The sequence below is a fragment of the Monopterus albus genome, unplaced genomic scaffold (genome assembly GCF_001952655.1).
Source record: "Monopterus albus unplaced genomic scaffold, M_albus_1.0 scaffold186.1, whole genome shotgun sequence".
In the NCBI taxonomy this organism is placed as follows: Eukaryota; Metazoa; Chordata; class Actinopteri; order Synbranchiformes; family Synbranchidae; genus Monopterus; species Monopterus albus.
The window spans coordinates 1,552,096-1,575,703 of record NW_018128066.1 but is presented as its reverse complement, the minus strand read 5'-3'; the positions used below and the strand labels follow the sequence as shown (position 1 = coordinate 1,575,703).

The following is a 23,608-nucleotide window of genomic DNA, read 5'->3' as shown; positions in this document are numbered from 1 at the left end:
ATCAGCAAGAATCAGCAATAAATCAGCTTTTGTGTCTACACACATTACCTCATATATTTGGCTTAAGCTTGCTCCTGGCACTTGGTATTACAACATCAGCAAGTATTTTAGGATTTTATTATTTGAGATACTCCAACCAAAGCCTGTATAACTACCTTTTCAAAAGGAGGTTTACTATCTTAGTTAGGTAGGTATTGCTGCCACCCACTTGTTCACTCAAACCAAATGTCTACTGTACACATGTACATTGTTAAACATACAACATTGGTCTAGACATTGTACAGTACATCCTAACATAAATGTAAAAACTCCATGTAATCCATGCACTAAGTCAGCTGGATCAGCTAACTGTGCATAATAGCTGTAAAGAACTACACTGCTCAGAATGCCCTTTCCCTCGCCTAATTTATTAAGTTTTTCAGCACCCAAAGTTGTGTGCAGTGTTAGCAAGCTTGGCATGCAGCTAGTTAGCCTAACCATCTTGGAACAGTAAGTTTGTGCATTCCAATATGAATGTAAGTCATGTTTAATCAGTGGGATAGTGATAGTAGTTCCCAGAGCCCTTCAAGATGACGCTGCAGATGGCTGCCTTGACTGTGTGCTTCTGCATTCCATCGCCTTACTTTCACCAGGGAAGAGCTTATAAACATCCATCAACAAACTCCAAATACTCTCCTGTCATTACAAATGCAAAACTTGCGTATGCATTTTGGTCCACGGAGCAGCATGCTGTAGAGAGCCATCAGCTAGCAAATGACCTGAATGTGACTCCCTTGTGTCTGGACATCTGTGCTGACCAGCTGGCCTCCATCTTCACACAGATCTTCAGCAGATCACTGTATTTGTGAAAAGTCCCCTTCTGCCTCAAACACTCCACCATCGTCCCAATTCCCAAGAAATCCTCCATTAGTAGACCGAATGACTACAGGCCTGTCACACTTCATGACACTTGTGGTCATGAAGACCTTTGAGAGACCGGTGTTGACCAACCTGAAGGACATCACAAGCCCACTGCTGGACCCCCTGCAGTTTGCCTACCAGGCAAACAGGTTAGTGGATGATGCAGTCAACATGGCACTGTATTACATCCTGAAGCACCTCGACTCCACAATGACCTACAGATGCAGCCATCTTAAATTGCTGGTTGGACCGCAGTGGAACCATGCCTGATCCGTGACAGGTCTGTGTATGGCCCCTGGTCTTACCATGTGTCCCCCATGATGATGCATCCATAACAGGTCTGTGTATGGCCCCTGGCCTTACCATGTGTCCCCCATGATGATGCGATGATTGCAGAGCCACCTTGTTAAAGCCTCTAAGCACTGTGTGTGCAAGCCACCCGCAGTGTGGTATATATCCACCAGGTGGGGCAGTATTCGTTGTAGTTTATTGCAGTGCTGAATGATAATTTCATCCTTCTGTTAATGTCCAGAACTGATGGTGGATGAATATAGGACAGCCAGACCGAGCTGAGGCGCTTTGTTGGCAGTGGCTGCCTACATATTAATCAGTGTCCGTGTCTGTCACAGCAGCAACTAGTGTTTCATTATGCTTACATGCTCAGACCTTATATGCTTTTTAAGACATCGTCCCACTGGCAGTTATTGCATTATGTCTACATTTTGTTTCATTGTTAAATCGAGGTTGTCAACTCTGCTTTATAGAAAAGAGACAGCCACTCCCAGGCTCTGTTACTCTTTATGTTCTCCCAAATAGTACCTTTGACTTTTTCCACATTTCAGATATAAAAATGCAGATATGAATCCTTATGGAAAATATTAATTTCAACACATATTAAGAACACTCTCAACATGATTTCATGGCATAAAGGTCTGGCCCTGTATTGCAAATTTCTTTGCATTCTTTTACATTTCACAGTAATATAATTTGATTGTCAAGCTGCCCCACTTTGATTTGTCAAATTTTAAGTTTTACACAAAGTTAATCTGTCAAATCATTGATTAAAAAAAAAAAATCTAATATATTTTGTAATGAATAAGCCCACATAACATATCAATGTTCCAGCTACTGTACTTCAAAATTGTGCTGTGCAGTGGATGGCAGGTGGTTACACACCTGTCCCAATAGACACAGACGGCTTCTTCCAATTTCCCTTCCTGCCTCGGGTCACTTGTTTGTTAAAAATGCATAAAACAAACATGATTTGGACTGTGTGACAAGAGCATCAAATATTATGTTATAGGCTGTTCATTAAATGCAGAATGAATAGTCCAAAGTTAAACTGCTCTGTGTGATGTAGTATGCAACATACAGTAGTTGACATTCATTTTATTTCATGTAGGCTAGTACATGAAATGCTATAAATAGCATTTTAACAGTTATGCAACTCTTCATATGCATTGATGTACAGAGCCCTAACTTACATATTCAACATCTGCACCTGGTTACGCACTAGCTAACTAATATGAGCTTGTTTACCAACTACAGTCAGGTTTCCCTCTTTCCTGCTCATCTCTGCAAATGTCTGTCTCGTCTTCCTCAAGAATCTTCTTATGTCCATCTACAGGAGTCAGTAATGCCCGAGTCAAAATAAGATCATCAGTATATTCAAAGACCTAATTCAGACCCTGTCACATACCTCAGTCCATTCCTTTCTTTTTTTTTCATGCGCCAATAAATGGATTACTGTGTGTACACTTGCGTGCGCACTGTAGTGTATACTGCACCTCATCTTGTATTTGGCTTTGGCATTCTGGATTACAGCAACAAATCAATTGATTTCCGATTATTATGAGTCTAAATTAATCCACTGCCTAATAAAGTAGCTTGTTAAAACTCGAATGTGTGAGTTTACTTGGCCTGACACAGATTTTTCAGCCTTCCGAGTAGCTCCTCTTTGCTACTCTGATCTCCTTTGTCTGTGTGTTTCTAGCCTGATTATACAGAGTCCTATCCCCACTCGTGTAGGCCTCCTCTTTGACATGACAAAGCTGTTTGAGCTTCACTGTGAACCAAGGTTTATTGTTGTGCAGACAGTCTTAATGTGCACACATACTGTATGTCCTCACAGAAGCTGATATATGATGTCACCATGTCAGTATACACACCCAGGACTATAGCTGCAGCCTCACAAACACCCCAGTCTGTACAGTCAAAGCAGGCCTGTAGCTTTGACTTTGCCTCACCTAGAAGCTGTACTGACAGTATTGTTTTACAAAGTCCACATAACTGTGGGTTTGTGACAGCAGCATGTTAACCCTGTTTAATAGATCTTTAACTAGAAATGTGAAACCCAGTGTAACAGATAACAATTATTTATCTGGAGCAGTGCCTGTATGATAAGGATTGTGGTCAGACAATTCTACTGTATAAACCGTGGCCTAAACAAAAACACAACTCTACAGTGTGAATACAGGACTTCAGACTCTCTCACTCTGGTTCATATGTTTTAGAGAACAATGCTCCATCTAACAAAAACACAGTAAACATTTAATTAGGGCACCTTCTGAATGACCACCTGTAGAGGTACTGAGGGCACTGGAACCCTGGGCAGATCAAGAACATACTGAAGGGATGACGTCTCCCATCTGGCCTTTGAATACTTCAGCAGCTCCCAAGAAAAACTGGCGGTAGCGGCAGTGAAGAGAGATGTCTTAAGACTGTATAGCTTGTTGCCACCACCCCCAGACCCAAGTGGTGGGTAATATGTTGATGGTTATAATAATATGAATCGGAATATTGACAGTTCAGTCAGATTTAAAGCTACATCAGTTCAAAACCAGAAATTTGAACCAAATGTGTTTCAAAATGGTCTAAAAGGTTATGGATTTCATTAATCAATCTTTGGCGAATTTACTGTTAATTCTCACTGTGCTCTGCTCTAGTATGTGCTTTTTGTGTGTTTGTGTGCATTTCAGAATCAGAATCAGCTTTATTGGCCAGGTGTGTTAGACACACGAGGAATTTGACTCTACAGAACTGTATCAGCAGCAAACTTCCTGAGCTGGCACAGGAAGTACATCCTCTGCTGTGCCTTTTTGGTGATGGTCCTGATGTTGGACGTCTACTTCAGGTCTTGGGAGATAATGGAGCCCAGGAACTTGAAGGACGCTACTGGTGATACAGGGCTGCCAAGTATGGTGAGAGGGGTAAGGTGGGGGGGCTCTTCCTGAAGTCCACTGTCATCTCCACTGTTTTGAGCATGTTCATCTCTAGGTTGTTGCGACTACACCATAGGACCAGCTGCTCAACCTCCCATCTATAGGCCGACTCGTCACCGTCTCGGATGAGACAGATGACTGTTGTGTCATCTGCAAACTTTAGGAGCTTGACAGATGGGTCCTTCGAGATGCAGTCATTGGTGTAGAGTGAATACAGCAGAGGGGAGAGCACACATCCCTGGGGGGTGCCTGTGCTTATTGACCGGGTGCTGGATGTGTTTTTCCCCAGCCGCACCTGCTGCTTCCTGTCTGTCAGAAAGCTAGTGATCCACTGACAGGGGGTCCAGCAGGGGGTCTACGATGTCCTTCAGGTGGGCCAACACCAGTCTTTCAAAGGACTTCATAACTACAGATGTCATGTCGACAGGTCTGTAGTTGTTCAGTCCACTGATGGAGGGTTTCTTGGGGACTGGGATGATGGTTGAGTGTTTGAAGCAGGAGGGAACTTCACGCAGCTCCAGTGATCTGTTGAAAATAAGTGTGAAGATGGGGGCCAGTTGATTGGCACATGCTTTCAGGCAGAAGGGGGTCACACCATCTGGGCCTGGTGCCTTTGTGATCTTTTGTTTTTTAAAAAGGCCATGCACATCTTTTTCACAGATCATTAGAAGCGGGGGCTGGAGGGAAGGGTGGTGATTGTCGGGGGAGTGACTGCTGGGTTTGAGGTGGGCAGGGAGAGGGGTGAATATTGTTTCTCAAACCTACAGTAGAACACATATCTATTTCATGGTCTTCCTTTAATGTATATATACTGTAGTCTTTCACATAAAAGTCAAATTAAAATTGAATATCTGCTGAATTGAATCGAAATCACTCAAAATTTTACTGTATCAAAATTTATAAATTTTGCTGTATCATTTTTGTATTTAATTGTGGACCATGTACTGAGATACATACTGAAATCACATGAGAGGGAGCGATACACAATATACCATTATACAGTATATTGTCACACCTTCAATAGAGCAGCACAGTGCAGATGCCACAACTCCTGTTATATGGCCTACAAGTAATTTTGAGGTCTTACACAGTATGCAGTAAAATAAGCAGATCAGTCATATGACCAAGTCTTTGGTTTTGCCAAAGAAGTGCCTAACAAACCTAAGCCATATCGTAAAATGACCATTTGCATTCTTGAACAACTGCCCGACTCTCTATTTATTGCTTCTGCTCCCGCCATCTGCTCATTGTTCCATTAATTACATGTGATTACCCTCATTTCACACCCTCTCTCCTTCCATCTTCCTATTTTGAACACTTAAAACAGCCATTATTTCACTGGGAGGAGGAGTGACATGGACTAGCAGGACTTTTATGTCTATAAATAACCAGTTGGAAGGATGAAGGCAAAGAGATGGAGAGGGATACAGAGGGAGTGGGAGTAAAATAGACCAGCTGTGGGCTGTACAAATATTTGGTAAGCAGAGAGCACTTGGTTAGAAGGAAATCAAAGACAAAACAAGGCCTGGTGTACAACGAACAGTAGAGTGCTGCTGAATCCAAAGTAGGAGAGTGGAGAGGAGTCACCTGATGAAATATCTGAACAAAAACACTTCTCATCACTCGAGCATGACCTCTGAAACCTTGGTCCTGTAGATCAGAATTACCATGACTTCGTGGATTGACCAGTGGGAGCACAATTTAATTTCGCTATTCTCTGTGGGTGTACACACACACACACTAGAGAAGTTCCTAGTCCACTGACTGACACTGGGGTTACATACCCTGCCCTGTAGGCATATGAATGGCAGCTGAGAGGCCTGGTTTAACTGGTTCAAGGATTCAAACCAGAAGGCATCTTCTTTCTAATCATCATGATCCTTCTTTAGTCTCTTTATTCCTTCTCTCTCCATACTCGTTTTTCCTGCATATGCTGATGATGTGATTTTAAATGTTACTCCTGTGTACAGACTGTACTGGAAAGGAGCTCTATAATAATTCCCATGGTGAAGTACAGGACTACAATCATTACTATTGAAATGAAAAGGGAGAAGAGGGAGGAAAATAGAGAAGAGCCATAGCTTGTGTGATTAGAGCCAGTGAGATGGAAGCCATTTCTAGATGAGGGTGATCTCAAAGAGTGAAGCCTGACAGGATTTGGGACTGATTATATTCAGCCTAGACAAGTAAGGTTCAAATGTACATTTATGTGAGTCCTTTGAACATTTTTTCCAAAGCTTTACTATTTCTGACACAAGAGTTCAAACACATTCTCTCTACAAACGCACACACACACACAGAACAATCAGTATGCATAGACAATCACAGCACTGACACCTCCAGCTATCTTATCTTCATCTCTGAGGCCAGACAATCCACATACTGTAGCTCCTTCAGCAAATACACGCATGCGCACGTGCACACCCGCCCACATTCTAGTGTCTATAGTGCTTCTGTCCTAGCACATGCTGTAGTAATTTTTAAAGGACTGGCTTATCAGTTTTAATGTCTGAAAACTGAGGAACACACTCACCTTAGCTGTCTTCTCTCCCAGTTTGTGCTCTAATAAAAATATGATAACCATCCAGTTTATTATACTACGTCATAGATTTCTTTTTGATCGGTGCAAATCATTTAATATGCAATATCCTACAGTCATGAGTGTCAACATATTAATTTATACTTGAGCTACTATCTTATGATTTCTAAATGAGAAGATTTAATTAATCTACTTTTGAAAACTGTTGAAATTAAACTACTTTTGAAACTAAATGTATGGCTCAAAACTGTTTTTTTTTTTATTTTCAGTCATTATATTTCATTACTCTTACTGTGCTGTTTGATCTCAGATCACTATTAGAGTCACTTTCTTTTAGCTGAGCCTGATAACTGTAAAATGAGAAGGAAAACGCATTCCATACCAATGGGCTACTGTTTCTAACAGACATTTTTAGCCCAGAATGAGAACGTCAATGAAAGTACAACAATTTCACAGTAATTTAATGAGTAAATCCATCCTCCATGTAGTGTCTTTGAAAAAAAAAAGTTTTAAAAGCTAAACAGATTTACATAATCCATTTTAATATGCATCTTGAGTTATTAGATTCCAATCAAATCCATTTCTTTTTTTGCTGGAATATTATAAATAGTATAATCTCATCAAAATGTGGATGAATATGGGCAACAAATAAACCAGGTGTTCATGAGAATTGAGAGGATATGGATCTGCCTGACATTTATAATCCTTGTGACATGTGCTTCCTGAAACCAGATCAGCAACAATGCAGTTACAGATACAGTATATGTAACGGTGCTATGTATTTGTAAGTCAGCCCCCAGACCTGCACGCACTGACACTGTTGGTCTCTGCAGGAATGGCTCAAAGTAACACAGACAACTAAAATTATTTAATGGAGTGGGGATAAGGGACCTATTTGACGGGATTCCAAGGGATCCCCTGCAAAGTAGGGATTGCTGCAGTTTAATTTGTTGTGTGTGAATGGGTGAATGGTGTATCATCTCTGTAAAGCGCTTTGGCCAGTGCAACACACTGTGAGAAAGCGCTATATAAAATACAGTCCATTTACCATAGATAATCTTAAGGGTCTTAAAGATATTTGCTCCATATAACAAAAATATGATCTACACTCAAACAGTTTTTCTTCAGAACACCACACCGATAAACGCACCCACATCTGAAGAATCCTGAGACAAAATCTTAAGTGGAGCTGAGGCGAAAGTGTAAGTCTTTTTTACTCCCACAGTACCTGTCACTGGTGTTTCGGAGGATCGCCAGGGCATCAGGGAAGCCATCCAGGTTGTAGTCCCCAAAGTGAAGGACCAGGGGTTGGTTGGATTTCTCCATCACAAAACTCCAAACTGTATCTCTCTGCTGGAAATCTGACAGCACTGATATCCACTGCAAAAAAAAAAAAATTAAAAAAAAAAAATCAAAATTAATTAATTAACCAATACAGCATTAGACACAAAACATTGACATCAAAGGTAAGAAGAAAAGTAAATGACAGAATAGAAATGGTAGATGATAATGAGATTAAGTTCTTGCCAAAAAGCCATTTAGTTTCATTGTCTATTCATGTTCATTGCCTTAAATCTTCTACTAAGTTTTCTGAATTTTGCTATTGCTATTTCCTCTTAATTTTTCATCAGGATTTTGAAACAGAACAAGATTTTAAAAAAAAGGATCATTTCATTAGCATAAAGAAAAAGTGTCCTTGTTAATGAAATGACCCTTTTTAAAGAAATTGTAAGTCAAATAAAACAATCTGAAATGAAGGTTATAAAACTGTTGTTGAGAACATGCTGTCAATTTACACTGTTATCTCTGGGCAGCATGATATAAATATTATAATATACAATACTACACTAATTCCAATGTAATCCCAAGTTTACTACTGATGTGTTGAAGCATTTAAAGTGTTAAAGGGTTGACAGAGGTTAGCAGCCAACTTTTAAATTCTTGTTTGAAAACATACACAATTGACAGTGCAGTTAGAATGAAGCTCAAACCTACATTTTATTAAGAAAGCAGCACATTTCACCTATTTTGGTCACTTATAAAAAAACTCTTACTCTATATATGCATCATAGCCTCAAATCAACTGCAAATACACACTGTACATACAATTTTGACAGAGCTAACCTAAAAAATAGTAATTTAAAACTAATAACAGAGGCATGTCTATATTTAAGTGCTTTCATGCCATCCAAATATCAGTGGGCTGTGAAAGCTGGTGTGGGGGACTGACACAAGACCATCTTATCCCTTTCAGTGCACTTTCAGTTAGAGCACTACAATGATGCTCATCTCTGATGATCTCATGCTGGTTAGTTTGAGGAGTATTTAACTACAAGAGTGTTCCAAAACAACTTTTTGAAACTTTCAACACCAAAGTTTAAAACAAAAAAGATAGTATGACTGAAGATCAATCCTAAATTGACCACCCAACAGTAATTTTTTGTCTTTGAATTCACCTGCAGCACCCTGAGTGCAAACTGACACACCAACAATACTCTTAATTATAAGATCAATCTCAAAACAATTACTTTAAGAAATCCATTATTTGAAAACTAAAAAGCAAATCATATTATCTGTTGAGGAAGTGTCTGGAGAGAGGGAAGTCTGGGCATCTTTGCTTAGACTGCTGCCCCCGGTTCCGGATAAGCGGAGGAATATGTATGGATGGATGGATTATCTGTTGTGATTTACTTGTAAATATAACATTTTGATGGTAACATGGTGCCCTCCGCGGCAGACGTGTTTGACCGTTTGCGCTTCTGAATTCCGGCTTTTTCTTCTTTTTTGTGTTTTTTGCTCTTTCTGCAGTGCACAAATTTCACGCACGGCTAACATACTCAAACAGCCTTTTGGGAATTTGCTGGCTTCATACCACCGGAGCTACAGTTTGTTGTATGCCACTGCCATGATCACTGCCACCCTCAGGAGGGTCCCAAAGCACTGAGCTCGAGTGAGCAAGCAAACACCAGGAAAGCGCACCGGAGACAGAGACGCAAGCGAGCCAAGAGGGGAGGGCTCCATGCTAAGCTAAAAGCTTGTGCTACCCAACCACCAATACCCAGCCTTTTACTAGCTAATGTACAATCTCTGGAAAACAAGCTGGATGAGCTAAGAGCCAGGATTACAATGCAATGAGAAATTAGACAATTCTGTGCTCTGATTTTCACTGAGACCTGGCTGTCAGACAACATCAACAACTCGTGGTGTGGAGATGTACGGACTGTGCATAAGCATGGCTCACCAGTAGTGGTGTTTTTAGTGCTGAAATGCCAGCCCTACTATCTGCCAAGAAAATACAGTAGCGTGTTTTTGGCTAGCATGCATGTTAACCCATGAGCTAATCCCATGGCAGCACGCATCAAGCTCCACGACATCATCAGCACACTAAAGACCCCCAATGCTATCTTTATTGTCGCTGGTGACTTTAACTAGTGCAATCTACGGACTGTACTCCCCAAATATTACCAACCGGTGGACATTCCCACCCATGATAAAAATACACTGGACCATGTTTACAGTAACATACAGGGTGCATACAGGGCCGCATCCCGCCCCCATTTTGGACACTCGAACCACATCTCTTTGTTCATGTACCCAGCCTACAGACAAAGACTGAAACAAACAAACCCTGTCACCAAACTAATTAAACTCTGGACCCCAGAGGCTGAAGGCATCCCACTGTTTTACCCAGACAGACTGGGATGTGTTTAAAGCTGCAGCCACCTCAGAGGACATTTCTGTCAGCGTACAGGATTATGCTGAATATGTGACCGGGTACATTAGTACCTGTACTGACAACATTGTGCCCACCATACAAGTCAGGAGGTTTCCCAACCAGAAGCCCTGGATGAACAGTCAGGTACGCCACATGCTGTGTGCTTGCGTTCATGCACTCTGCAAAGCAACAGGACCAGACAACATCCCTGGGAGGGCATGTGCCAGTGAGCTGGCTGATGTGTCCTCAATCCCATTCTCTAAACCCACAACCGTGTCGACTCCCACATGAATAACATCATCCTGAAGTTCGCGGACGACACCACAGTGATTGGTCGCATCACTGGTGGGGACGAAACAGCCTACAGGAAGGAGGTGGCCGGTTTGGTGTCATAGTGCAAGGACAATAATCTCAGCCTCAACACGGACAAGACAAAGAAAAGGATAGTGGACATGAGGAAGGAGAGGAGATCTCAGCCACTGTTCATCTGGGGGCTCCAAGTGGAGAGGGTGAGCAGCTTCAAATACCTGGGCATCCACATCAGTGAGGACCTCACTTGGACACTTAACACCACACAGCTGGTCAAGAAGGCCCAACGGTGGCTGTACTTCCTGAGGAGGCTGAGGAGGTTTGGCATGTCGCCTAGGATCCTTTGCAACTTCTACAGCTGCATCATTGAGAGCATCTTGACCAGCTGCATCACTGTCTGGTATGGAAGCACTACTGCCACGGACCGCAAGCACCTACAGAGAGTGGTAAAGACTGAGGAGAAGATCACCAGGACTCCACTGCCCTCTCTGCAGAGCATTTATCACCACAGGGTGCATAGGAAAGCTGCCTCCATCCTCAAGGACCACACCCACCCCTCGTATGGACTGTTCACACCTCTACCCTCAGGCCGGGGGCTCAGAAGTGAGAAATGCAGGACCTCTAAACTGAAAAACTCTTTCTTTCCCTCTGCCGTCAGACTCCTAAATAGCTGACTCAGGATCTACCTCATGTAATTCCACCTGTACTGTTTACACACTCAGTTTGCACATGCATAATTACACACTCACTACAGACTATTTGCAGACACAGCTCCCACGTAGCATACATTCTCTCTTCACTACACCGTGTTCTTGTTGTACGTTTCATTGTGCCTCTTTCATTGGCAGTTTTAAAGTGCCTTAGATTTTGTGTCACCTACGTATCTAATTTATATTTCATTTATACTGTGTGGCATTTGTGCGGACAGCAAAGTAAGAATTTCATTGTACAGTGAAACACGTTTTCTAACCATGCATATGACAAATAAACACTTGACTTGCAACTCATCTCTTCAGTATGTTGTACTGTCCCAAGATGTTACCAAAATATGACTTAACAGTCAGAACAAAACTAAAGACAATCAAAGAAACCAGACTAAATTTGACTTGTACCAATAACAAAATTTAATGTCACAGATGGACTTTAGAATCAGGTGCCTCTGGCGTAATATTACTGACTGATTTTTACGATGGGAAACAGTCAAACTAAAGAGGTACACACAGTAAACTGCATAAAAACAAACAGCACTCTGGAGACCGCTTTAAAAAAATCTCACTGAGGCCATTATCACCTCCCATTTAACATGAACATTTTTTCCACTTAGCAGCTGCATTATTTGTCAAACACACTGGCACTGGTGTAAGCCACGACTCTCCATTTATGCCAGAATGTATTTGTTTCTCAATCTGTCTTCCTACAATTCTACCAAATGCTGGTGACTGCAACAGGAAAACATGATCCATTACTATTTGTTTTGCAGAACAAAGGTTTATTGTAACTGCCCATATAGTTCCAGCGAGTTCATCTGAATAGAGTTTTAACTGGTGACAGGCATGCTGGTCTTCCTACTTTCACTGGTGTCATGACAATAGGGTGTTAGCCATCAGACTCCTGCGAATTACACACTAGGAGAGTGACCATTATCATCTCTGATTCTCACTTCAACACCATCATAACTGGCATGAGTAGCATGTATTCACTAGAGGATATTCTGTTTCATACATGAATTGTTTCTAACTTGCACATGGCCTGAACCAAATAATTTGTCTATTACTCTAGCAGTCTAATTATAGTAAAGGCTCTATTCTATTATAAAGCCTCGTCCGGTTCTTTCAAACCAGGAACTCAGAGGGACGACTTAGACCACTTGGATATATAAAAAAATATAACCGTGCTGGTTTATTCAAAGAGTCACAGGCAAGAATTAACATTACATTTCCAGAGATCTTCCAACCCCCAGGCTGCCCAAGCAGCCGGAAGCAGAAAAGACCCCGAACCAAGAATTGCTATACAATATCATCACTTAGTTGGCTCGCTCCCTCCTCCACCGAAACGTCAACTGAGACGTCTCTCAGCTTTGCAGCTGGCTATAACGTTAGCCAAAACATGAGGAAAAGTCAAGGTGTGTGGCTGTTGTTTTCGTGGTGTGTATCTAAAACAATTGGACATAACCTTACACATTAAGACAAATATTAAGACTAGCATTACAGTTGACACTAACAGCTCTTTGCCTGTAACCTTGACCTGCTTGCAGTCTGCACTGCAGGCACATTACTGACCAGTTAACAGCCTGAGCTAGTCAATCTGTCTCCACTAACATTTCTAGACAACAAATCTCTGAATATCTATCTAACTAGGAAATAACCTAACAATAGTCCAGATATTTGTACATGTGGAATGTCAATTTAAAAGAATTGTCAGTGACTGCCTGTGTCTGAAATCACTTCCTTGCTCACTCACTGACTACTCCTCATATAAAAGACACTCCATTGTTAGCTCTATAGTGAGCATTAAATTGGATTTCAGGAACTTACAAATCATCATGGCAGGTGTAGTAAGGCACATCAGTCACTTTTGCATCAATAGAATCTAAAGAATGCAACACACTGCCATGTGGGACTGTTAGCAGAGTAGCATACATCTCATGTTCCACTGTGGGAATCTTTATAGCACCATTTTACAGAAATAAAGAATGGGTGTGACAATATCTTGAAATGCATATTTTTTCTGTCAGAAGACTTTAAAAGTCCTTAACTCTGCTAGAATATAATTTTGGTCACTTCAGTTTGACAGATATAAAGAAAAATATTTTCTGAGACTCAAAACTAAATGAAATAGCCTTCTTAGATTATTTACACTTGTGTGTGTGGGAGCTAGAGAGGCATGTGGCCAGATGCTACGGGTTTAAACTATTCATGAATGTTAAACAGTGAGAGCAGGTGTAGGGGGGAGTCATGAGAGAGACACCCAGCAGCAGCACTACTAATAGCTTTTAATATGACCAGCATGTCTGAGAAAGACAACCACAGCTTATTACCAATTAGTGTGACATTTATCGCACTAGCCACTGTATCACTGATGTAAGCGCCAAGCCTGCTGTGCATATTGTGCGAACATAATGTCATATAAAGGTATTAATGCACTGTGGTCTGAGTGGCAGGTGTGGTGGTTGCAGTGAAGGTCACCTTACTCCTCATTTTTAATTACAGTTGGGTAACTGAAGATTTCACAATTGCAAACTCAGCATTTTTAAGTTCTGAAATGCTAATTATACAACCAAAACATTGTAATACCTTTCATTCATGTAGGTTAAAGTGCAAGCACAATACAAGAGAGTAAAACATAAAAAACAAGACAACATTATTACTGCTTTTCTTTTACACAATCTTTTTGCGAAAGGACTGATTATTTGTCTTCATTCATTTGCCTCAGTACTTTTGTCCTCATTCAACAAACAAACAAATATAAAGAACCTGGTCATGCTGACAGCAAATTACAGTAATTACAAGACCAGTATAAAGTGGTATACCTGCACGATTAGAGAGAAGATGATTTTAAATACGGTATTCTGCCACAACCAAGATTTGCAGAATAAAAAAAATGTATTGGTAACATACACAGTACTCGCTAAATCTGCTAGTATAATAGGCTACATTCTACTATCTGTACAATTATCATTCACAAGAATTACTCCCCAACAAAGTCATAGCGTACTTCATGCCTTCTTTGTGAAGGCCCACCTTAATGATGGCTGAAACTACCGCCTTGACAGTACAGAGAAATATCCAATCAGCTGTTGGCTTGGCTAATCAAAGCTATTTATCCAATAGCATACACAATTTTTTTTCTGTTGTTCTATTTTTGAAGGATAGGCCTTCCTACTGATGGCAGTCAAAATTAATCTCTAAACTTCTTTTCACTTTAAGGCCCTATATGGTATAGTTCAGTTCCTTGCATCTTCACACAGAGACCCATACTGACTCAGTATAGGCAGAAGTGAGCAGTAATTAGGCTCCTCTACATACAGATGGTGTTATAAAAGCAGGGGAATGATAAACCAAAACCCAGGTTGAATATTTTTTACAGTATAAAAATGAACTTGGAGTTTTAATGCAATGCTGCCCTGTCAAGCTCTCATTAAATGACCATCGAGTGATGTTGCAATGCGTTTTATGAAGCTGACAGCCTTCCATATGGGTGTAAAGCCTGGCTCTGATCACTGTCATCCAGAGTGGATGTGACTGCTGGAAATGACCACTGTGCAGCAGCTGGCAGAGAGAAGTGCAGAGAGGCAGCAAGATCTGAAGGGCTACTGCCAACCCATTTATGGCCAGTAAATGCAACACATATTATGCTACACTGTTCCACATACAAACACTGACACATTTACAGAGGTCAAACCACTATCCCTTTGATAATTTAATGGCAAACACATTAATGTCAGTTATTTATAGAGCCTATCTCATCTGTAAGTTCTGTGATCATGTGGTAACTACGGATGAAACTGAAGATATCATTTTTAGTTCCTAAGTAAATATTCAGTACCTAAAGACAGCATGAAGAAGAGCAGAGGTACTGTATAGGTAAAAAAAAAAAAAAAATCACATAATGCAAAATAAAGAAAGCCTCAGAGACCTGACACCAGGACATCCATCCATCCATTCATGATCTATACCTCTTGCCCTGTAGCGTAGAGGTCATCAACTATATCTGCCCAAGGACCAGAATTCTTCTAAGCAGACACTTTGGGAGCTGAACTTTCAAATAAAACAAAATGTTTACCATAATGTTGTTTTTAATGCTCTGTATCAGTGTGAACTAACACCTATAGGCCTACTAAAATGTTAAAATGTCAAACATTAGCATGTGAAAATAGAACAGAGATGTTAAGTCAGAATAAGGTTTGTCCCAATTCTTGCATAAAGATAGGGGGGGGGGGGGTCTCCTTTAGAATGGGGGTTGTGGTGAGGACATGCACTTCAGCAAGTACATTTACTGAGAAAATGACATCAAGATGCTTAATCAAGCAGGAGTCTAAGGTTAAGACTGCCATATTAACGAGTAATTCAACTCAGTTAAATCAGACTTGAGTGATGATTTATAATGCCTGTCTCACTGTAATCGATCACATTACATTGTTTCCTGGCCAAAAAAAAAAAAATTTGATTGTTTCTCAAACATTACCTAACGCCACTGATATGTGATGGTCATATTGTATGAACATATGGCAGAACAAAGGCAAAGTAAATTAGCAGATGCTATCACCAAGTGCAGCAGCAAATGTGGAAGCCATAAGATTGGCCTTTTCAAATCGAAAACACAGGGAGAAAACAGTAATGCGCCACATTTTCACTCAGAAAGATGAGTCAGTGTTTCCCTTTTTTTTTAAATTGGTCAGCAGTATTATGTGCAGAATTTGTGCAGGAAATTATTAGTGAGGATATTACAGGCTTCTAATCTCAGCAAAGATTTTTTTTTATTTGAGAAGCTGCAATGAATAGATAACCTGACATAGGAGCAGCTTCAATAAATTGTGAAGCAGTTACAGTACTCCTTTCTTGTGGCTGTGAGCATTTTGGCATTTAATCACTAAATATAACAGCATATTTGAATAATGTCAATGTGTGTCTTTATAGATTGTCTGGCCCAATCTTCTCCCAGTTAAACAGAGTGAGCCTAAGTCTAAATAACTTGATGCTGACATTCCATGGTTCAAATGTCAACATTTTAACACTGAATTGAGTGTGTGTTTGTGTGTGCAAGTGTGTTAGTGCAGAAATTCAAATGACATAGTTAATGGAGATGAAGACGATGATGGGATTTGCTTCATGAGGTAATCTGATACATTTAATGGTAGTGGAGGGAAGGATCCAGCATACAAATGGCTTTTTATCAAACAGCAAAAAAACAGAGGCTGTGTACAGACAGCTTATTGTGGTGCTCTGCATGCACAGAGATGCACACACTTGCATGCACACCACACATACAAATCATAGAAGCATGTGTACAGAAACACTCATAAAAACCAGAAGGGGTACAAACACAGACTCTGACATAAAAACGCACTCCTGGCTTTCCTGATGACTAAAGTGAATAAGCGACGGCATGCTTGCAGATTCCCATTGATTCAACTTGGCGGAGAGAGCTCCCGCTTCATTAGGCCAAGAAATTAAAATGTGGGCAGCCTGCGGTGGAGGTGGGAGGTGGTGTAACACTGACAGACATCAAGGCTGGCCAAGGCAATAAAATAAAGGGGAAAAAACAGGCATGTAATGAAGCAATGGCTTTACGATCACAGCAATATAATGACTGTAATGCTCACCACATTAGAACTGGCACTTGAAAGACAGCATGGGACTGAACACTGCAGGAGTGGGCATGAAAAGCACGACTACTACATGGCAAAGTAGGCTAGTACTCAGGAGCATCTGTGTGAGCCTGGCTTTGATTATGGGTCTACATTAATGTTATAGTAGTTCTTTAGGTGATGCAGTGTTTGCAAGCACAGAATTTGCTACTAAGTAAGTAAGTATTTTCAGTAGGTGGTACTAAGAAGATGTAACTTGTTGCCAGGTATCCAACACAGACTAGTGGTCAAAGACGTCTTTTTAAAAACCTACTGGACTTAATGAAATGTGATACTAATCTCAATAAGAAATATTCATTCCAAAAAAAGAAAGAAAGAGAAGCAGCTCTACACAAAATCAGAGAAAGCAGAAATACTGTAAATACAAATCATAACCTATGATCACACTGGTGTTAGTTTGACAATGTGTAACTACAGAAAATCAGAGGAATATAGCAAATACAGGAAAATGATATGACTGTCATGGTTTGAACTCGCGCTTCCTGGCTGACAGTTGTTTTTTCCCCCAGATTTCCCTGTCTCCCCTGTCACGTCCTCAGCCAACGTAATCTGCCATCATTGTATCCACCTGCTGCTTGTTATCTCCCGGCTTAGCCTCCTATATATAGGCCCCTCCTCCGCTAGTTCACCACTGGTTCATTGCGTACTCTCCCGTGCTCTTCACCAGATCGTTGAACGTTCTTTCCCGAACAGACCTTGGCTCATTCATTCCTGATCAATGCTGTGACAGCTGCTTCCTCGTCTCTTAGTGAGTGCCAGTGTTTCAATGCACCTGCGTGGCAGCTCACCAACTCCTTCCTTGTCTTTCCGTGAACACCAGTGCATCAACTTACCTGTGTGGTGGCTCACCTTTACTCCTGCAACCCAGCCAGCTCCTTCGTCTCTCCGTGCCATCTCTCTCCAGTTGTCTGCCTCCCTGCAGCCATATCGCCTCATCTCCCAGTGCCTGCTCTTCCTCTGCCTTGCCTTCCCAGCCAGTACGTCCCTGCCTTCACCTCATCTCCCCAACCAGTACCTGTTCTGCCTCTGCTTACCTCTCCTGAACCCAGTAACCTGTTCTTTGTTCAATAAACTCTTTTTGTGTTTTGTGTTCATGATGGGTCCCCCTGCCATGCCTAGTTTTAACAATGACGATGTTTATTATGTCTTATTGTGAGAAAGTGGATGGTCACATGGTCCCCACCTTGCAACTCTGGATAAGCCAGTGTCCCAGAATGTGGAATGATCCCTTTAAATGGCAGTTTCCAAAATCCAAACTAATTTTTAAACACCTTGTGCTTTTATCTGAATGTACATACACACACACACACACACACACACACACACACACACACACACATACGGTTTACAAGGTCACAGTTTGTCCCTAAAAAAGGCAGTAAAGAGTCCAAGCCAGAGATGGAGTGAGACCATATGTCTTTGTGTCAGTTGGGCAGGGTTGGACATTGCTCCCTGCTACCAGTATCACCTCTCTGACCTCTAACTGGGATGACTGGGAGGAGGCTCTCTGGCTCAGACTGGCTGCTCTTATTTTGGGCAGCAGTAGTCAGGTGGCTCAGTCTTCATGGGGATGTAGGTGTGTATTTATGTGTGCACAATAGAGGTTGTACGAAGACAACAAACATGCACAGAAAGGTGCATACAAACTAGAGATGGAATGGTGCTTCAACATAATAGATCACAACTAGACAACCCATTTGCATGGAATGCATCAATGTGCCCAATGTTTCGTTCATCCTTGATAATGCTGCCTCTCACCCCCGGCAAACTTTATCTCAAAAAAGCCTGAACCCATTCATCAAAAGTGTGGGAATTCTTTAAACAGAGACCTAATAAGATTGGGCTCTGCATGCTTTGTAAAACTGAAATAGCCAACCACAGCACAAGCATTTCATATAAAATATCCTAGGGCTCTCATCCTGGGACCTTAAATGACAAGGCAGCAGCAGCTTAAGTATTTATTACAGTGAGTCTTGCCTGATTGTTGGTTGGTATCAGTGCCTGGGAACATTCTTTGCATTCTTATTTGTTGCATTTCAGACATGAACTCATTGGAAGACTCACTGCAGCAGATGCTAACAGCCATTATGTCAGCACCGCTTTCCAGCACATTTGCAAGTTTCAAACTAATTGTTTATGTGCATATATGCCTATAAATTAAATGATATAAATTTCCATGAACATGAGACCCTAAAATCTTTTCTGTACTTTTTATATTTGGGAGAATTTATGCTGGACTTATCAATATTTGCATTACGGTTAGATGCCATTTAATTCTTGGCACTGTATTTGTTTACATTTAGAATTTTTTTTATTTTGTAAAAATACATTTGTATAAGAAAATGCTTGAATTAAAGGTTGAAAATGAATTGTAGAAGTTATGGCTATTGTTAATTGGCGAATAATCAAAGAAAATAATAGATTAAGTGATAAATTGTTAGTTGCAGTCTTAATATGAACAAAAATGTACATGCTAGTAAGAAATCCCTACAAAACTCAGTACTATCTGTTTTATACTAGTTTTTTATGGGGGTAAGTTAACCTATAAAACCATTTGTATCATATTTGATACACGAGGTTTCTGAGCAAAAAAAAAATCACCAAAAATGCCCCATATATCAAATGTGATACAAAAGAAATAGAAATAATCTAAATAACATGGCATCTCTATTCCTATATGCCTGGACTGTCTGTTTATGCATATATGGCAAATAAAAATCGTGAATCTTGAATTTCGAATCATGAATTTTATTTTGGATTTTGTTAAAAGGTTTAATAAACATCTTAGTTCCAAAAAATTAGAATGTTCTGGCTATTTTTTGATATGTTGGGCTTTACAGGGTTAGGTAACAATGTGAGCATTGTACAATGCTATTACACAATAAATAAAAACATGTATTGCTGTCTCAATATGAAAGTCACTTTCGGCTTTTCCCATTTAGGGGTCGCCACAGCAAATCGTCACACTGACACCGGATGTCCTTCACGATGCAACCCTGATTTGAACCCGGGGCGCAGCGGTGAGAGCACTGCGCTTCAACCACTAGCCTACCAGGGACAGCTTTATTGGTCGCAGTATATTGTACTGTAAAAGAGGGTTGTTTGTGTACTATTTCTTTGTAGAATTTCATTGTATTTGCCTTCAGACAGCACTAAATCTAGTCAACACCAGCCAGCTCAAACAGTAATAACATCCTCAGAGCTAATAGATTCTTTTTGCCATAGAGCCAGGGGATGAAGCCTGTGGCCAAACAGTTGCCATTTGTGGTCACTCACTCCCTGGTGGACTGCGTATAAGAAGGCAGAATCAGTCCGCACTCAGAATCGAGTCCAACTGAGGTTCTACCACTACACACAGACATGCTTAACTCCTCCTGTCTTTATTCACAGCATCACTATATATATGTGATACCAGTTAGGATCTGAAGATAAAAAGAACATGTACAGTATATTATTTGTAGGAGATATAACATAAGGCCGACACTGCTCTCAATATCTCAATGATTGCAATTACTTTTCTGCATATGTATTAGGTTGTTTATGGCAGTTCTTTTTTGAAGATGGAAGAAAACCAGTATAACACTGTACTGCAAACCACCATATATTTACTGTCAGTATGACCAGCACTTGCATTACAGTAACATGTTTTCCAGTTTACTTCATATGAAATGAAGACTTATAGTACTGTGAAAAGGTTTAAGCCTATCTATGAAACAATATCATCAGGGATGCATCCGATGAGTCCCAAATTCATTCTGAAGACATGCCAACATACCCAAAAATACAGTCAGAGTCATAAAGAACTATCATCAGCAAAAAGAGGAACAAGGAGTCCTAAAGTCCATGAAGATGGTATAACATTGCTTTACTCTTACTTTAAGTACCTTAAACTTTGCACAGTGCTGTATAGGGAACTGTATAATTGTGACACATAAATCTTTAACTCTTTTCTTTTACCATTAAAAAAGATCCTATGCCGTGTACTGCTGCTGTGACTTTGCTGGAAGTGGCTAAGGTGTACCTGACTGTTTATTCACTGCCAAATTCTCTGAATTTGACCGTGTACTCCAGTGTTGACAAAAGATAACACAGGGTCTCATTTTCAGTCAAATTTATTTTAAGATGCGGCTCACTTCTTTCAAAGGTCGCACTGGGCTGGGTGTGACTGCAAAACTGTAAACAGCTTATGCACAAACAAGTCTCTCACTGTAAAAATTGTGCACAGACATAATCTCCATAATACTGTCACTGTAACATTTATCTGCAGGTCTGTCACTAGCCCATCTCACGAGGCAGAGACTTCTAATCTATCAAATGTGTCGACCCACACTGACTCTGAGACACACACATCATCCCTGGACCCCCTTTTCACACTTCGAGTCTTTCTCATTTTTCTCCTCTGGCACATTTGAAGTGTAATCGCCACAGACAGCTGCTTAAATCAGGTAGATCACCGGTTAGCCTGATTATGTGCTGGGGACTTCTGACTAAAATTCATCAGTGTATATTTCAGTTGAAATATGATATCCTCATCATTTACAAAAAAATAGCTATCAAGCAATCAAATAGTGCTACCAAACGGTTTATATAGGTAGGACTTTCTGATGATGCAAACTATCAAACTGTGCTGACTCTGAGACACACCTGTCATCCCTGAACCCCTTTTTTACAGTTTTGAGTTTATTTTTTCCTTTGGTGCATTTGAAGTGTAATCACAACAGACAGCTGCTGAAATCATGCAGATCACCTGTTGGCCTGTTTATGTGTTGGAAAGTTTTCACTTGAATCTCGTCTGATGGATCAGACTCCTGGTGTCACTTTCTGGTTTTACTTCCCCCCATTCAAGACAGGCAAATGAATACAATAAATAAATCAGAACATATAAACACTGCTGATTTCTTGCTGATGAGCCTACATGAAAACTATTACATCTGTGCATCTGTCCATTACATTTGTGCTGTCGGTCAGCCTGGTGAGACAGCGCTGTCCTCCTGCTGACAGACAGCTGTTCTGATAAAAGACGCTGCACGGAGGTTGGAGTCAGTGTGGACTGAATGGACTCAAACAAGCCGCGCAGCTCACATTTAGTGAAGTCCCAGTTTGACGTTAGTAGAGGCTGAAACCCACCATCAATCCTTCTTTATGTAGTAGGCTACCGGTAGCTTTAGCCCAGAAATCAGCTGGCACTTATCCAGCCAAGTGAACGAGCTGAGCTGTGCATGAAGTCCAACACGGACATCGCCAAAGAGCAAAAATTCTTCTTCAGAAGAAAAAAGAGCTACAAATAAATCACATACACAAACGGCAAAGAATGTGCACAATTCATTGGTTTATGCTTCAATGGAAGTATTGGGGCGGCTGTGGCTCAAGAGGTAGAGCGGGTCGTTTCCTAACCGGAGGATTAGCGGTTCGATTCCCGGCTTGTCCAGTCGAAGTGTCCTTGAGCAAGACACTGAATCCCCGGTTGCTCCCGGTGATGTCACCGGTGTGTGAATGTGTGAGCGTTTGGGAGTGCGAATGTGTGAATGGCCAAATAGTGTGAAAGCGCTTTGAGTGTGCTGTAAAGCATAGAAAGGCGCTATACAAGTATAAGACCATTTCCCAGGTATAACAGCCTAATCGTCATCATCAGTGTCATTATTACCATCATGTTGACTGCTAGGCTCTAGAGCACTACAGTGACTAGATAAAAAGAGGTGGAAACCTGTTCCAGAAGTGATTTTCCCATTTATTGTGTTCCATAAGTCTCTCTCTCTCTCTCTCTCTGAATTTCATTATAAATACAGGATGGATAGTAAGGGTATTTAAAATAATTGTAAAAAAAACAAAACATTCTTTTGTATTATGTTGTAAACAGAGGTCTGTGTAAATGGAACAGCATTTCATAGAGTAATTGGTGGTTAGTCTAAATTACTGTTCTGAAAAGCAAAATACATTTCTAAAGCCAATCTAAACTGAAAATGAGCAATATCCTTAAACACACACATACACGCTATGCCTGTTCTGCCTGGCTAATGAAAATTTTTGTTTCTTTGCTACGATCTGCTCGACAGCTGTAACACAGATGGACACAGAATTACATTATATTCTCTGCAATAACATCCCATTGTGTTACAGAATGTTAAGAGCATAAAAAAGGGAAGTCTGGAGTACAATAAATGTAATGAGTGTGTGTCTGTAATGACAGAGAATGAAGCAGAGAGTTGTTGGAGCCCCTTGTGGTTTCCTCCAATATGGTGAACTAAAGACCCTAGAGTTTCTGCAGAGGCAGGCTGTAGCTGAGACCGCAGGAAGGAAGGAATTTATGTTTGGAAATTAACTATAGACACACACCAGTTCATACTCTGTGGGACATCCATGCACAGCCAAAGGCATCTCGCCATGTCTTTGCCCGTATACAGCACATATCACTAGCTGTACTCACTCTCGACTGCTTTGCCTGCCCTCATTCCCTCTGATAGGATGTTCTTCTCAAGTGAAAAGACAACTGGGTGTTTTTGCCCTTTTTCACTTTCTTCCTCCTCTAATCTTCCTCCCCATCTACATTCTCTTTCTCC

At 40.8% G+C, this 23,608-nt stretch overlaps 1 protein-coding gene across 1 annotated transcript in view; it reads right to left on the bottom strand.

Moving 5' to 3' along the window:
* Positions 1–23,608, bottom strand: part of itfg1 (integrin alpha FG-GAP repeat containing 1) — a 187,427-nt gene that overhangs the window by 86,679 nt on the left and 77,140 nt on the right. Inside the window, exon 10 of the mRNA XM_020617139.1 lies at positions 7,889–8,040. Coding sequence (XP_020472795.1) covers positions 7,889–8,040 — 152 coding nt within the window. The remainder of the gene's footprint in view (positions 1–7,888; positions 8,041–23,608) is intronic.